General features: G+C 35.9%; 2 protein-coding genes across 2 annotated transcripts; one reads left to right on the top strand and one right to left on the bottom strand.

Moving 5' to 3' along the window:
• Positions 1-966: 966 nt before the first annotated feature.
• On the bottom strand, positions 967-6,275 carry LOC109019224 (UDP-galactose/UDP-glucose transporter 3). The gene is made up of 7 exons (XM_019001474.2): positions 5,959-6,275; positions 5,253-5,350; positions 5,015-5,145; positions 3,933-3,963; positions 3,074-3,177; positions 2,798-2,919; positions 967-1,620 (listed from the first exon to the last, which is right to left on the bottom strand). The coding sequence occupies exons 1-7, from the start codon at positions 6,060-6,062 to the stop codon at positions 1,212-1,214; spliced, it is 999 nt and encodes a 332-aa protein (XP_018857019.1). The 5' UTR covers positions 6,063-6,275; the 3' UTR covers positions 967-1,211.
• Positions 6,276-11,272: 4,997 nt separating this feature from the next.
• On the top strand, positions 11,273-12,034 carry LOC109019218 (uncharacterized mitochondrial protein AtMg00810-like). Its single transcript, XM_019001466.1, has one exon. It carries the CDS (start codon positions 11,273-11,275, stop codon positions 12,032-12,034), a length of 762 nt encoding a protein of 253 aa, XP_018857011.1.
• Positions 12,035-18,404: the final 6,370 nt, after the last annotated feature.

Raw genomic sequence — 18,404 nt, 5'->3', positions numbered from 1 at the left:
AAAACTGTTTAACAATCCAACTGAAACTTGTCGAGATTGAGTTTTGGTTGGAACGGATTTGATATATTAGTAGGAAGAATAATTCTATTTGAAGCTGTGCAGTGTAGGAATAGAGTAATGTAAGATGTAGTTACGGGTTGTGCAAACGTTCCGCACTCATTTTGAAAAAAAGTAGTCCTCTATTAAAAATTTAAATTTTTTAAGTTACTCACTTTTTTTTCAAAAAAATACGTAACATTTACTCACTCTATAACTACAAACATCATTTCTCTTTCTTTTCTCCTTACCTTCTTCAACTATTCGTTTATACCGATTAGATAATTGATATTACAGATTAATGTTCTACTATTTTAGGAATTTTCCTATACATAAGCCATTATTCATCTCCACATTCCACACCTGACAGTTTTTTTTTTTCCATAGAGTGTAGGATGGTGAATAATGAATGATAAGAAGAATTATTCCATTAAAATTTATTGCTACTTTACCCTCATCTTCTTCTTCAATGCTTATTTCAGTTTCGTTTAGTTGCAACTCTTCCAACACTAGCTCGAGGACATCTTTACAAAATCACATCCTCAAGGTAGGTAGTTTCACGATCTTGTTACCAAACCCGAGTGTACATGCTGCTTAGTGTTTTACCGTGTCCCACGTGCTTGGTTGCGTGTCGTTAGGGTATTGGTCTCTATATATATAAATAAAGTCCCTCCTCTTTATATGGTTTGTGTGTGATTCAATATACAACCTTATTCTTTACAAAATGGAGTGAAAACAAATGTTTCAAACTAAAGAAAAGTTTAATAACTTAGTCAAAACAAAAAAAAAATACTGCGCATAATGAGACAATAGTTCCATACTCAAAATTCATCCCATGCACAGTTTCTAAATGGAACCCCATCACCCACGCTATAAGAAATTGCCAGTCTCTCCTTTTGTTCTTTTGTGCATGATAATTTAGCAAATATAGATTACAAGATATAGAAACTGTAACACTAAGCATGAGCAAGAAGGGTATGGCAAAATATAGTGCTACTACATAAAAATCTACAGTTACATTCAACTGATTCCTTTTAGGTATCATCTAAACTTGAAGCCATCGCAACTTTACGGCTACTATTTTCTTTTTCGCCTAATGGCTACCATAAATGATATAACAAAGAGGGATATGATGGAAAAAAATGAAGAAGGGTGGAGGTTATGGTTAAAAAATGTTACATGGGCTTTCTCTTCTTCTGCAATCTCTGCAACTTCTTCCACTTGAGGTAGATCTGGTATGACAACCCGGAGAAGACCATGACAACGCACCCCCATTGTTTTGTTGACAAGGGATTGCCACTCAGGAGTGACGAAACCACAATGCTGACAAACTTGCGGGTGGTGGTGATTGTGGTATTAGCAAGGGAGCCGAATCGACTTATGGTTAGAAAGATGAAATTCTGGCCAACTGCCCCACAAAGGCAATAGAGAAAAATATCCCATGCTGCCTCCGGATGCTGCTTGCAAAACTGGATTGCCTCAAATCCACTAGCCTGTGGCCAGCCGAACATGTAGACCATGTTGTAAATGGTACCCCATAAGTTCATCCCTAGCATAATATCCCAGGCACTTGTTTTTGGATACCTAATCCAGAGAAACCAATAACATTGAGAAAAATCTATATATACCATTCAAGATGGGTTGGTAAGCACAAGGCAGCCTCTGAGATAGAATTCACCATTCTAAAATAATCAATTTGCATGGTACTCTGCCCAGAAAGAAATGCATGGCACTCCATGGAGGTAATAAAAGGGGAGAAAAGTACACTTTGCACCTTCAATCTATCAGCAGTTTAGCATTTTACACTGAAACTAAAACGTACCATCAAACTACCAAAAGATGACATTTTGCCCCTTCATTCTATTATGATTGTTAAAGTTCCAATTTTTGGTAGTTTGAGGGTGCAATGTGTTAGTTTTTGTAGTTTTGGGTGCATAGCGCTTAATACCCATGGTAGCTTGAGGGTGCAAAGTGTATTTATCACTAAAAAGGGAGGAGATGCAGACTTCAAAATTCTAATCCCAGATCTAATGTGCAAACAATAGAAATAGGGTGACATCAACCAATGGAAAAAGGTGAAATACACATTGGGGGATTTTGTAAAGAAAAGGTTGTGATAGACATTGTTAAGCATTTTTAATAAGTACATTAATTGGCATTGTCAATGTCCATACAACCTACAAAGTCAATAAAATTAAGACCCAAATGAACTCCATCTTGCCTTCTTTACATTGCCAAATTATGAGAGCCATGTTCAACAAGTGACTTTAGGTCAAGAGGAAAGATAATCTCAGAATCAATAGTCTGGAACCACTATATTTACATAAATGTCTCTACAGATTGGTGTAATTTATTGCAATCTTGTTTAGTTATTATTGCAATCAATTCATTATGTTGGAAGAATAGATTTGCTGCATCTTGCATTTTGTTTCTTGCACATAGAAGATAAACAAAGACCTTTATGCATTTTCCTGACATTTCTAGGGGTAAATGGCAGAATGACAGTCTTTTCGAAAATTAACATGTTCTTCAGCAGTAGAGAGGTACAGAGATTTACACTCAATATTAAAAACAAATTGCCTTTTAAGTTAAGTACAGAACAAACTTCAATGAGATGCATTCTTCTTTGTTGCTTTTTGACTTGTAAACCAGAACATGGAAACAAAAAAAAATTCAATAGTTTCTCAACATCATACAAAATCAATTTTTTTTTTTTAAATGTGAATCAAATAAAATTTAAACAAAAAAATTGTTGACTTACCTGGCGGATATTGAATCCTGAGTAGCATTTGTAAATCCATCAAATGCAAGGTTCAGAAAACATAGCCCATATCCAAGAGGTGCATTTGGATGAGCCAGCTTGCTGATAGTTTTCGAGCTAGTCTGCAATCAACCGTATTATAGAGGAGACAAGCATATAGAAGTCAGAAATTGAAATTGCAAGAAGCAATTACTTTCTCTCCTCCAAACGTATCATAAAAACCATGCATGCATAAGTTAAAAAGAAAAAAGAAGTTAACATCAGTATGATCATCACCTTTAATAGTGCGAATATAGATACCCCTCCAGCAACAAGGAGAGTACAAAGATACTCTGGAAAAGTGTATCTTATGCCATAAACGAAACTACCCATCAGCATAACTGCATAAAAGTGAGATAAATCATTGGTTAGTCATAAAAGCATCAATTCCATGAAAATATTAACCAAGCTGTATAAATAATCCAACCTCAATTGGAGAAAAATAAACAGAGCAAGGAAAAAGTCCTACGCTAAGTCACAAATAGACAGGAAAGGATACACTGACTCTTTTTTTTATCACTAAGGAAAGGTTACACTGACTAATTTTTTCGTACAACATAATGGAAGGCATGCCTGAGAATAGAGTCATTCAGTTTTAATAAACTATGCCAAAGAACATGCATAACATTCATTAGACTGCTTTTTTCTCCATTTTATTTGAAACGGAAAAAAAAGAGCAAAATAAAACAATTACAAACTAGGGTCCGATTTTATTAAGGGGACCATCTCTTTCTAAATAAGGCGTAAAATTACACAGTATAAGAGAACTATAGTACAAAATGGTTTCCAAGGCCTCAAAACTGCAACAGCATAATAAAATACCATCATTTTCAGAAAGTCTCTACATATAAAGCAAATTCTATTTTCAGATCTCAGCTCCAGGATCCTCCATGCCTTTCACCCAAGAGATGCCATCAAACAAGGGAGGAATGAACAACAAGAAGATAACAATCATTTTTTTACACGTTACAAGAGGATTGAGGGACATATAGGATACTGTATTGTCTGTGAAAGTATGCTTTTAAACTAAGGTACCATCACGCCTAACAGACAGCACACTTATTTCAGTTAAGTCTGTAATTTCTAGGTATCTCACCTGGAATCATTTTTGAGGATTTTGCAAGGACCTGCAATTAACTAACGCAACATCAGACACCAATAATCAAGAAACGAGTTCTTTAAGATCCCAATGATCAATTAATACGGCCACTGATAAGTAATATGAAAGAAGAAATAGCCTTTCATTCAATTAGCACTGGACACAAAAAAGAAGAAAAAGAAGCTTATAGACAGTGGCGGAGCCATAAAATCTTATTTCAGAGCCCAGATTAGTCGAGCTTTGAGCTCTGAACATTGATCATTTTGATGGTTCCAAAGATAGTTCAGGTCTACCCTTCATTATTGCAGGATTCAGAATTGTGGGTTCCAAATAGACTCCAATTGTTATAAGCAAAATTTTTAAAATGCGTTTCACTATTTTTAGAAGGTTGGCAGGTTGAAAAAGAAACCTTAAATGGTTTGAATTTATTTAGTACTTTTTAATATTTTAAAATCAATTTAAAATTTTTCTATTTTTTAAAAATAATTGCTGATGTGTCACATAGAGGACACGTGTCGGCTTTTGATTCGCCGACACGTGTTAGTTAAGGATAAAGTACGAAACTCCATCTACAAGTGCTGAGTTGCAACTGACAACATGTTTTCTCCACCACAGAGCTCCCACAACAAGTGCTAGACAGCATCTAACTCTATTTGTTTCTTCACTGTCACAAAGCTCTTATTAACTTCGCTTGCCTATTCCTACAATTTCCACTTATGAAAAAGAATTTCAATTCCTCCTTTGAATAGAGTTGTGCAGAACTTCCTTTTGTTACGCATAGGTATATATGTCTAAAGTTTGGGGGAGAAAAAAGAAAGGGGGTGTGTTTTCTTTGAAGCTGCTGCATTTTCAGAATTTATGGGAGGTATGGCAGATTTTTGGGGCAGCAACAGGGCCACACTCAGTCCCCTTGGCTTTGACACTACTGATGGATTCAGAGAATCCAACTGGAAAGATCTCTCAAAAAAGGCTCAGAGTGAATCATGGAGACCACTGCTCCCTGTATTATACCAACACCTCCACCCTCCCAAAATGAGGAAACTATCAAATTATGCGGAACTGTGGAACTAGAGACATGCCTGGGCCGGATAGCTGATATACTTTAATGCTTCGATTCCCATAGCTGGACCAATTGTATTTGTAATGCCAGCACTCCAGTATGTCCACCAAGGAGCACCGCCATTACTACCACCGGACCAAAGCTTTATCACTGTTTAACGCACAGAATAATAAAAAAATTATATCCTCAATCTATGCGCTTGCTAAAAGCAAACTTTTCTTGAAGGAAATTCAGAAAAATGAAGGCAAAGAACGCACTTATATATGACCAGATTAAACATACTACATTCTGCGCCAAGTTAAGGAACGAAAGGTGTTCGAACCTCTTCCCATCTGCACCAAATCGCTTGGTCGACCTAGAAAGTGAGAAAAATGAGAACCAAAAGAGGAAAAAAGAAAAATACCTTTTTTGTTTAAAAAAGGAATGTGATAATTTCACGCATTTTATTAGATTAATGGGAAACTTTGAACATGATAAACATCTCAATTAAAAAGTTTAGAGAACCAAAATTGAACTTTTTGAAAGTTGGCATCGTTAGGCTTTCGCAAAGGTCATATGGAAAACGTTGTCCAAATCACCCAAATCTCTGAAAATAGAAACTCATAGTTTCGTCCAAACTGCACAATGTTGCCAATACAATCCCAGCATCGCCACTCATGAGCATAAATTTAAACATTCAAACTGTCGTTGCAATTTCGTATAGAGAATGCAGTAAACTAGAATCCAAGCATTGCTAATCTCAACTAAGACCACACAGACAATTGAGAAAGCCTTAGTTAATTTAAACTCAAAAAGCAAAACGATTACTACCCCTAAAATCAGGAAAACACCGCGTGATCCGAAAAAAACCCCGGACACACTCATTAGCTCTCATCCGGTTTTCTATAAGAGACCAAGTCAATAGTATATAATGGAAGAAAAATTTCAAAAAAAAAAAAATGAAGGAGAAAAAAAAAAACTCACAGGGTTTCCTGGAGAAAACCTTGATAAATATAGGCAGACCAAATACCGGCGACGCAAAAGGCTAACACTAATACACGGCGAAGTCCAACACCGTGAGCTTCCATTTAGTGTCGCCGGTGACGACTCAGATGACAGATCCGGAGGTTTTACGTTGTAATATGAAATCAGAAGCACAGTGTGGGAGTAAAAAAGAAAAGGAAAAGGGAAACGGTGCCACAGATCAAAACAATCTGAGAATCTGGGAGACGTTGTGATTCCATATATCGGGAGGGAGGAGGAGGAGGGGGGAGCCGGGAGGGAGCGCGAAGCTACGTAGAATATCCACGTGGAGGTTTCTAATTGGGTTGATGACTCAACCTGGCATCTCTCATTGGCTGCGACACGCGGAGCCCTCTTTCTTTCTGGAGCCATTTGCAAGCAATCTGAATCTGATACTCGGCTTGCGGCCCAAATGAACCGGCTCAAAGCAAAAATGAAAGGCCCAAGGGAGTAATTGATGCGTGGATTTATTATTTATTTTCATTTTGTTACAAATAGATGGATAAATTTTATAAATTAACGTGATATATTATAATTATTTTAAAATATTTTTTAAAAATAAAATATATCATATCAGTTTATTAGTTTTTTTTTATCAGATTTATTTACAGATTAAACATTTCTCTTATCGACGTGTCATAATACTAAAAATTAATGTTTAAATAAAAATGTCAATGCCATAACAATATTTTATTAGGAAACAAAGAGATTATATAATTCATATTCTAAATGTAACTAATAATTTTTCAGTATGGGAAAGCATATATACAATTCATAACATAAATTTATTTTACATTAATGTTGAAGAAAATAGTACCATAGGAATATCACATATTTTATCTATATTATTTTAATAAAGAAAAAAATATAAAGAAAATATTGAACAAATTAATTGAAAAAATAAAGAAAAAAATGAACAAATAATTATAAAGAATCTTAAATCCTAGGATTTTGGAATCCTTAAATAACATAACCTAGTTAAGGGAATTACACGGATATATATATATATATATATATATATATATATATATATTATAAAGAACTAGACTCTCACTAAGAATCTTAATCCTAGGATTAAGATTCTTAACCTAATGATCTAAAGCATGATCATGAGGATTTGTTCAATTGTCAGTTGCCTCCAAGAGTTCCCCCAAACACTTCAGTGGAGCTTAAGGGTCGACTCAGAAGATCAGCCCCAATGAAGTGGTCAAGGGAACTCCAGGGAACAGCTGACGCTTCCAGCTTACTCCTTTGATCTGCAGGTTTCGACGCCGAAAGCCTACCATTTATACTACAGTCTACTGGATGAGGATGTTGTTTATGGTCGGAGAAGATCAGAGATCAGTTAAAGATGAGAGATATCCACGTATCCCAAACTGAACCTGGTCAGAATTGTTGATAAGATGCAGGGAATTAGCTAGGAATTAGAGTATCAAGATGAGTGGCCTTGAGCTCTCCCAGGCTTTCTTTGCTCTACATACATCTCATTTCTAAGCTGACCTATCCTATTCAATCTTTTTCATGCACATGAAGGAATCTTATGTAACTAATTTCAAAAAAAATCTGCATGCTGCGTACGTACTTGTATAATTTCTAGTTACTAGTATTGCCTTGCAGGCGCGCAGCTATATATTAAAGTCCTAATTTTGTGATCACCACAGCTGCGCGCATGGGTTGCATGCATGGAGTAGATACTGGAATCTATGATCTGCTCCGTATCTTTGAGAAAAAAGGTGAAAATTAAGGAAAGGATGGAGAAATAGACAGATCAGGGAAAGGAAAGGTCGGTGGCAGAATGGCATCATGCATGTGGATTTTCACGGCAAGATATATTCTTAAGAGTAGTTCAATCTAGTCCACAATTCTGTCCAGGTTCACAGCCACGCAACTACAGTGCTTATATCTTCGCTCTGCTTCAACGTAACATGAGAATCAAACAAACACAAAATTAAGATAAGCAAATAACCATAGATCATGCATATTCAGTACTGTAAACATATGGTTATTGGTTGCTATATAGCCTGCGTGCCTATTATATTGACTTATCAAGAAACCATACAATTAATTAGGAGTAGCTATATAACAGCACATGCATCTTGGGGTGCCCCGGCCAAGTGTTCCCCGAATAATTCACTGGCCGGAGACTTCGATCTCTTCATACAAGAGGGACGGACGTCGACATTCTTAGTACTGTTTATATATATCCTTTTCATAAACAGTAGTACTGCCTAGCTAGCTATATATATATATATATATATATATATATATACAGGATTGGTAGTTTGTAGGCCGTAGCGCAGTTTTGAGTTTATCATGTTGCAGTAATTTCTCGCAAGAGGCAATTAGCTAGTTTTGTTTCGCTGTTTTTAGTAGGGAAAACAATTGCTTTTAGTGGGATTCCATATGTACATTCTTCCAGGGGTTTACTTATCAGATTATCCTCCATCGATCCCTCAGTCTTGCTTGTTTTCTAAGTGCATATCTGATCATTAAATAGTAGAGTATCTTCTAGCTAGAATCAAGAAAGTAAAGTAGAAGTATTGTGTTTGATATTATATATCATGTGTAAAAAGTAAAAATACAAAAAAAAAAAAAAAAAAAAAGTTTATATACACGCGAGCTCGCGGGATATAAGTCACCACAAAAAGTATACCGTGTTTTTCCATGAATGCTTTTGGTAGCAAAAATCATCATTTTTGTGGAAAAAAACTATATTCCCACCAATTTTATTCGTGGAAGGCTCATGAGATAACCACAAAAAATATTTTATTTCAGCAAAGGTCCAAGCCGTGGAAATTTCCAGGCTATTCCCAAGACAAATCCCCCGGTAATAGCCTACTAAGCTTGCTGCAAAAAGGCGTTTACATTCATCATGGGAATAGGACCAATTACCGCTTTGAGTTATTGGTGGGTATTAGTATTACCCACTAGAACATTTGGTAACAAAAAAATATATTCGCAGCAAATTCTAAAAGAATTAAGGAAAAAAATAATTGTAAAAGCAAAAAAAGATGAGATTGAGTCAAAAATAATCATAAAAAATTGTCTAATATAAGCTAAATATATATATATATATATATAATATTAATTAACCACCCTGGAATCAAATATTCCTTTAAAATTCAAAACAAGAAGTTAACATGGTAGCATATCTCAATACAAGATCAACAAAAACGAATTATTAGACTTTGCATACAAGTCAATATATAGAACACTACTATCCAGTAATAAGAATTTCGAGTTATTGGCCAAAACTTTTGTAAATAGCTCCTTTGTATAAGGAATACATGTATCAAATCAGCAAGTATCAAGCCAAGTATCAAGTCAGATTGCTAAATTACAGTACATATGTATATAGTCAGCTGTTAGTCCTTATAGGAAAGTCTAGGCTGTTTTATTTTTCTCCTTGATCTCAGCTCATACTTATTCCTTTACTTGTGTAGAGTTTCCTTAGATAACAGATTGTAATTTCCTATATATGTGAATAATATACACCCTCTCTATCTCAATGCGTGAGATAGTTTTCATCTCAATATTTTTTCATGATATCAGAGCCTGCCACAGGACGAATGGAGACCCACACTACTTACCCCGTAACAAGGACCAGAAAAAATACTGGCATGCACGTGTGGGAGGGTATTGAGGAATAATCTCACATTGGCTGTGGACAAGATCTTGAGCATGTTTATAAGCAATGAGGCTATTTTATGCTATTTTCATTGATGAGGCTACCAACTTTTCTTGGTTAATTCCATTAAAGCATAAATCTGAACTATTTCAAGCTTTTATTCAATTCCATAAATTAGTTACTTGTCAGTTTAATGCCAAAATACAAGTTTTTCAATGTGATGAAGGCGGTGAGTTTAATGACAAAAACCTTATCACTTATCTTCAAAGCCATGGCATCATCCACCAATCTGTCTGCCCTAAAACACCAGAACAAAATGGCAAAGCTGAGAGGAAACATCAAAGCATAACAAATTTAGGCTAAACATTGATGTTTCATGCTAAACTCCCAAACAGATTCTAGTTAGACTGCTTTTCTACTGCTGTTTTTCTTCTAAATAGGCTACCCTCTTCTTTGCTGAACATGGACTCTCCTTTTCTTAAACTCTATGACAAGCATCTAGATTATACAGTGCTTAGAATACTTGGTTCTAGATGTTTTCCATATCTTGGAGATCGATCCAATAAACTAGAACCAAAGTCCCTACCTTGTGTTTTCATTGGGTACATCAGCAAGCATAAAGGCTACAAGTGCCTTTATCCACCTAATGATAGGATTTATATTTCAAGGCATGTTGTCTTTGATGAGTCTGTCTTGCCATACTCACAACCTACTCAGTTGTATGCCTCTCCTCCTGTTGAAGGAGATTTTTCAAGTTTTGAGGAATGTCACAATGACAATCAGCCATCACCTTCTGCCTTTGCACCCCCTAATGCAAATTTCCCTCAAAATGATGTTGAATCTCCATCTTCAACTCAGCAAGTATCAAGCAGTTCTCCTTCTCCAACTTCATCTCACAATGTTTCTCCAGCAGGTTCCCCATCACAGTCTATTGCTGAACCAGTATTGCAAGTTCCACCACTGCAACATCAGATGCAAACCAGGGCCAGAAGTGGTATTCATAAGCCAAATCCAAGATATGCAAATTTGCATAATCTGGTGGAAATACCAACTGAACCAAAAACCATCAAAGCTGCAAGAAATCACCCTGGATGGTCTGCTGCAATGGAAGAAGAATTGAAAGCTCTTGCTGTGAACAACACTTGGGAATTAGTTCCACGAACACCTGAGATGAATGTAATTGGATGCAAGTGGGTGTACAAGGCTAAACTTAAAGCAGATAACACATTAGAAAGGCTCAAAGCTCGACTGGTTGCAAGGGGGTTCAGTCAAGTGGATGGTGTGGATTTTTTAGAAACTTTCTCTCCTGTTGTAAGGCATACTAGCATTCGAGTTGTTCTTACAATTGCCACTGTTAAAAATTGGCCACTTCACCAACTAGATGTTAAGAATGCCTTTCTACATGGCTACCTTAACAAACCTGTTTTTATGCATCAGCCTCCATGATATATCAATAAAGATAATCCATTGCATGTATGCAAATTACAAAGAGCTTTGTATGGTCTCAAACAGGCCCCTAGAGCCTGGTTTGATAGGCTAAGTGATTATCTCCTTCAACTTGATTTTTACTCGAGTGCAGCAGATCCTAGTCTCTTTGTTTCACACTCAGAACATGGGATACTAATTCTACTCCTTTATGTAGATGATATGGTGGTGACCGGTGATAATCTACATAGAATTCAGTGGCTAATCACACAACTCAGTACTCAGTTCTCAATTAAAGACCTTGGGTTTCTTCATCATTTTCTGGGCATTGAGGTTCATAAATATGGTTCTAATCTCTTTCTCTCACAGCACAGGTATATTGTGGACCTCCTCACTCGAGCTAGTATGCATGAGAGCAAGCCATTATCAACTCCAATGCCAACAAAAGCACAACAGAAATCTGGTTCCCAGGAACTATTTACTGATGTCAAAACCTATAGAAGTCTCGTGGGAGGTCTGCAATATCTCACATTTACAAGACCAGATATTTCCTACAGTGTGAATTATGTTTGTCAGTTTATGCAAGCTCCAACAACAGCCCATTTTCAGATGGTCAAGAGGATCTTAAGATACCTACAAGGCACTACTACTCTTGGTATTCGAATTCTGTCCAATAGTTCACTTGATCTATATGGTTTTTCAGATGCAGATTGGGCTGGCTGCTCAACTACACGAAGGTCTACAACAGGTTTTTGCACTTTTCTTGGAGGTAATTGTATATCTTGGAGTGCAAAGAAAAAACCTATAGTGTCAAGATCAAGTGCTGAAGCTGAGTATAGGGCTATGGCCTCTACTGCAGCAGAGCTAACATGGTTGTCCCTACTTCTCAAAGATCTTGGTGTTCCATTAACCAAGGTTCCATCACTGCATTGTGATAATTTGAGTGCATTATATATGACCATTAATCATGTTCTACATGCTTGAACCAAGCATATAGAGCTTGATTATCATTATGTCAGGGAAAGGGTAGCTCTCGGGTCTTTGGAAACAAAATTTGTTCCCTCAACTAACCAGCTGGCTGACATCTTCACCAAGCCTCTTCTTAAGCCATAATTTAAACAGCTGCGAAACAAACTTGGACTATGCTCTCAACCACAGCCAAGTTTGAGGGGGAATATAAGGAATACATGCATCAAATCAGCAAGTATCAAGCCAAGTATCAACTCAGATTGCTAAATTACAGTACATATGTATATAGTCAGTTGTTAGTCATTCATAGGAAAGTCTAGGTTGTTTTATTTTTCTCCTTGATCTCAGCTCATACTTATTCCTTTACTTGTGTAGAGTTTCCTTAGATAACAGATTGTAATTTCCTATATATGTGAATAATATACACCCTTTCTATCTCAATGCGTGAGATAGTTTTCATCTCAATATTTCTTCAGTGCTGCAAGTGAACAATTAAACAAGATGCCGAAAAAGGGAAAATCAACTAGTAGCCTATAAAGTAGAGACATATGGGAAATTCAGGCTGAATATTTACAATCAACTTACCGAGCAACCCAGTGAACCTCTCAAACTGCTCATATGCCTGTCCTATAAACATCTCCAACCCTGTAACAATTATGGCTCCAAATTCTTTTACTTCCCTCAAAAGTCCAATCATTTTGGGGGTGTAAACATCATAAAAAACTAATGAGTATGATCTCAGAGCATGCGGCAAAGACAGAAAGCCAATTATTCTCTAGCTTCTGAATACAATTACAAATTTATAGCATACAAAGCTTGGAATCTTTTCTGCAAAGTGCTAATGAACTTCACATATACAAAATGATCTAGCATGGTGCAACTTGTTCTAGTGTATCCCACAGAAAAATCAACTCAATTTCCCTTGATCCGATTTGGTTTGTTCATGAGGACATTTCAGATTGTTTCAGGCAACTTTCTCTACCCCTAAGTGGTTGCCATTAAACTAGGGCCTTTCTTCTTTTCTTTTCTCCACTAACTAGTTCATGAACAGGTTACTTTGAGTTTCAATGTTACTATTATACCTTTAAACTTCAGGATTGAACAGACCCAAGACAACCCAAATCTTTACATGAATTCAAAGTAGAAATTGAGAACCAGATAACTAAAGAATAGTCAGGGCCTTGAATATTGAGAACATAATTAGCCAACTTCTGAGCCAGTGCATCAAATAAAACAACTTTAGTATATATCCTTCTTCCAAAAATAAGGATGTTATTATCTAATATGTATAAAGTAATTTAATTATAAAAAATATGTATAAAGCAATTCAAGCATTCATCATTATCTTTTTTCTCTTTCTTTTTTGTAAATATTCAAAATAACCCCAAACCACCAAGCATCAAAAGTTATCATTTTGGTTTCTCCACACCATAGTTCAATTCTAAATTCAAATTGAAACATGTGGCCCCAATCAGTTGCTGGTTACACAAATCAACAATATTATTCTGGAGGTTGGGAGGAAAGGGTCATGTTGCTAACATGTTATCAATCAGAAGCAGATAAGTATAATGGCATGCAGGCATATTTGCTGTTTAGCATGCGTTTAGGATGCTAGGGCCATAGAACGGAAGGAACATTTTAAAGCACAAAAACAAGTTAATAAAAAATTATTGTATTACAATAAAGCATTTTTGGTAGATAGTGGAAACTTCAGACCTAAACAATTACAAGAAACTAGCAAATACTGAAATGTTGTTAATTAAAATTCAATGGAATGAAATCTTAAACAGATATATTCTACACAGTCATATCACAACTACTTCACAAGGCACCATTCACAGTAATCCCACCACTTCACAATCACAGCCACACCACAAACTTCACAGTTAATCCCCATCACTTCATACTACACAGCCACACAACAACCACACCATTCAAAATCCAGGGCTCACAACACAACACATTCACAATAATTTCTTAGATACACAAATTACAACCATATTACAATCTACATCACAACTACAGCTTCACAAACACGACAGTTCTAAATGTAAGGGATATAAAATATACCATAAATCGGGGTTTTTGTCTAGGCACAGAGGAGTTGAGTTGTTGGAGTTGGCGTTGGTGTTGGTGTTGGGGGCCTCGGTAGGGTTGCATGGTGGAAGGTTCATAGCGAGGGAGAGGAGACCGCGGTGAAGTTGTGGGCTTGTGGCAATGCACAAACAACTATCGAGAGAGGAAGAAAAATAGGGGCTAAGGGAGGCGTTGGGGCTGAGTGTGGGTTGATCAGCATAGGGGAAAGTGAGAGAGAGATGCGGAGAAGCTGTCCGCGACCTTGGTGTCGTGCCGTGGAGGATGGTGGTGGCGAAGCCCTAGTCTAGAGAGAGAAACGAAGAAGAGAATGGAAAAAAGAGAGATCTGAGAGAGGGAGAGTGAAACCGAAATGGATGAAAGGAGGTGGTGGTGGTGGTGGTTGAGAGAGAGAGAGAGAGAGAGAGAGAGATGGCTACATATGTTTCCTAGATATGTATTCGGCTTCTGCTGATGATCGAGACACAGTGACTTGTTTCTTTTGTTCTATTCTAAAACTACCCTCTGGATCTTTATTTGAGGTATGAAATGTATATGTTGCCTTTATATATATATATATATATATATATATATATAGACATGAATTAAGAATACTAGACAATAATGAAATAGGATACTTGGATTATATTAATATTGCCGCTTGTGAATATCCACTCTAGCAGTACGTATTGTACATGAGTCATCACTTGAATGAATGCTAAGATCAAGCTAGCCAACAGATCATGATCAGCTTCTCTCTTTCTTTTTTATTTATTTATAAAGAGGGTGGATGATTTCTAACCCAACTTTTCCATTTGGAGAATCAAGTTATATGATCACGCCATCAAACTCTTGACAAGATGGATGGATGTTAAATACTTATTTTGATCACTCAATATATCCTATTTGCCTTAATTATTCCCTTCCCGGCCATCGATAATATAATTTAATCTCCACAGAAATTGGGATTATTTTATGATCACCAAATTAATTAATTCCCTGATTTAATTCAGTAGTACTAGTAATTTTGTTTTAGGATTTATAGTATTTTATACCCCTAGCTAGCTAGCTAGCTACAGCTTCCTTTTTTTTTTTTATTACAGATAAATCTTCTTGTAATTAATTGTGATCATTAAACCATAATCTATCTATATATATATATATATATATATATATATTAATTCAAAAAAGTCTAAGATCATACGCATGAATTATAAACTAGCACAAAACAAGCAAGCAAAAGGTATTTCTTGAACCCTAAGCACCATAGTCGACAAGCAGTACTACGTACTATATTTAAGTTAGCTTGCATATATGCATGTATACTATAAATTACAACGTCTATTTTTTAAACAAGATGTCGATATATATATATATAGTGAATTTATAATGCGTACTAAATTAATATATTTGTTTAATATTTTATTTTGCCGGGGAATGAATTAATTAGTAGGCCAATGAAATGCATGCCCAATGCCCATGATGAAGAAGAAAAGAAACCGCACGTACGAAAGAGTACTAAAAAATTCATGAGATCTCTCAAAGTTCATTGTACTGCCTTTAATTAAGACATTGTACTTAATTAATTAATTTTTGTCACGATATATAATTAGGGCGATGCAGGCAATGATTTGGATTGTTTCCAAATCATTGGAAGATAATTATAAAGTAAGATCATCGGCAAGTTAACCTAGCTAGCTAGTTCGTACTAGTACTTGATAGCGACGTACGTACAATTATAAATAAAGAAAAATGATATAATAACTATATCATAAAATAAAAATTAATATTATGTAATTATTTAAAAAATATATATATATACAAAATTTATATAAAAAGAAATAATCTTTTAATAATAAATTTTATTTTTTTTAAATAATTACATAATGCTTGCATACTCAACAGCTACATATAACATACTCTATTACAATTGGTTTATAATTAAGTATTAAATAATTATATATATTTTTCTTGTATTTTAGACGGTTGTTAGGACAATCATTTTAAATTAAAGTTGTAGATAAATTATAGAATAGATGGTGACGTGTATATATATATATATACACGCACATCACCAACTATTCTACAATCCTATATATATATATATAGGACATGACGATGAGATGCTCCGGTCATGAGACAGGTCATGTTGGAATCATCGAGGGTAGGACTGTTTATCCGGCCCGGTCCGAAACTCGAAAAACTGGGTTCCGCTTATTTGTTCTGGCCCGGATTTGATCCGGGTCGGAACCTGTATTATAAAAACCGATATATCTGGTCCGGACCCGGGTATGAAACCCGGGTTTCATCTTCATAACCCGGTTTAACCAGATTTGTATAAAAGGCAAAAAAAAATTCTCGTTCCTTCGGCCCGTGTGACCCCAAACCCCCCCCTCCCCCTCCCCCGCATCTCTCAACCCTAGCAACGATTCTACGAAACCCTAGCCGCCGTCATGACGATCTCAATGGTTATTTGAAGGAGAGGAGTAGCTGATTTGAGTACACTCTCTCACCGATGGCTTGCGGAAGCGCAGCTTTGAGAATCTTCTCTTCCTCGGCCAAACTAGCCAACCCTAGATCACAGTACATCTCTTCGCCCACCAATACACTCATACCCATCAAGCTCTCAAACCCATCTCTCACCGACATCCATTCGAGCCTTCTAGACTTGGTAAAATGATACCACTATCATCTCTCAAACCCGTCGTGCCCTCGAAGCCCGCCGTGCCCTCGCCCTTGCCCTCGAAGAGTTGGAGCAAACAGGGGTCTGTTTGGTTCTATCCCTCCATGAGTCATTAATTAGTTTATTGCTAGCCCTAATTTCTAGAATGATTAATTATACATCATCCCTAATTTCTTGCATACATAGTAATATTGTGGAATATTATGAGTAATTTTGCATAAACACAGTAATATTGTCTGTGATTATCAAGTGTTCTTGTAGCTTCAAGTGTATTTGATGATTCTGTTGGATCAATGATCAGTAGACCCTTTTGGCAATATGTCTGGTTTGTACGAGAATGTTATAAATTATCTTGGGTTGTGCTTGATTTGGATTTCTGCTTTGAGAGATTTATAATATTGTGTTTCTTTTGTCTTGGTTGAGATGGAAATTTTGGGGTTTTGTTATGGTGGGCGTATGGGTTTGTTTATGGGCAGATTTGTTCCTGTTTGTCATGTTTTTGGTGTGAATCTGATATTTGAATTTCCTTTATGTCATTTTTGAGCTGTGTTAGATGAGACAACCGCTTGCAATTCATTTATATTTTACCTATTCATGTGCTTCTATTTGAAAACTCTAGATCTGTAACTTTTATGGTGATCTCCACATTGGGGGTCAGAAAAATTGCTCCCTCTCTCTCAGTATTACTCAATTTCACTTTCAATTATATCATATATTTCTAATTTAAACTAAAATCTTCAGTTTGGGTGGCTGCAGAGAATATACTAGGAATTCAATGTAGCGGTTGTCTTCAGTTGGGTGGCTACATCGAATAGGCTTGAAGTTTTATTTGGTGTGATTAAATCACATAGAAGACTATGTTATTGATTTGTAACTCATATTTTGTAATTTTATATTTTGTAATAATGTAATATGTAGTAGATTGCATGCATTTTAGTTTTTTATTTTTATATATTTTATTATTCTGCACAATGTGAGGATTATGCTTTATTACATTACCTCTTAGAAGAAAATTTCACATAATATAGGCTTTTATTAAAAAAAAAAAAAATTATGTTTTTCAACATAGATTATTCTTGAAAAATCTTTAATATGGTATAGGTTTTTATTAAAATAAAATTATTCTTTTAAATACAGACTTCTATTTAAAAAAAAAAAAAAACGGGTTCAACCCAGAACCCGGAATCCGGGTTTTAAAAAACCCGGGTTCAACCGGGTTTCGGCCCGGGTCTAACCCGGACCAACCCGGTCGGGGTTTCAGCCCGGGTTTGAAACCCGGGTCCTGGTCCGGGCTTACCCGGGTTTCCGGGTTGGAACCCGGATGAACACCCCTAATCGAGGGTCAAAATTGAATATGTTTATGCATGCATGCACGTTGCAATATGATGAGTTTAATATTGATAAATAGAACAAAGTCAAATATGCATTCAACTTGGCAAATATCGACTTCAAATGTCAAGTACAATAATTAAAATCAATTCATAACATGAATTTGTTTTTCCCCAACTCATAATATGAATTAATTGACCATACACAGTGTGTTATTTTGGTGGGGGAGATATATTTATTTGTTAAAAAATTATGTTTTCAAGTCAGTGATCATGTGTAGTGTAATACCTCGTATTTTAG

The sequence above is a fragment of the Juglans regia genome, chromosome 16 (assembly GCF_001411555.2).
Source record: "Juglans regia cultivar Chandler chromosome 16, Walnut 2.0, whole genome shotgun sequence".
In the NCBI taxonomy this organism is placed as follows: domain Eukaryota; kingdom Viridiplantae; phylum Streptophyta; class Magnoliopsida; order Fagales; family Juglandaceae; genus Juglans; species Juglans regia.
The sequence above is the reverse complement of the archived record's forward strand: the minus strand, read 5'-3'. Positions and strand labels throughout refer to the sequence as shown.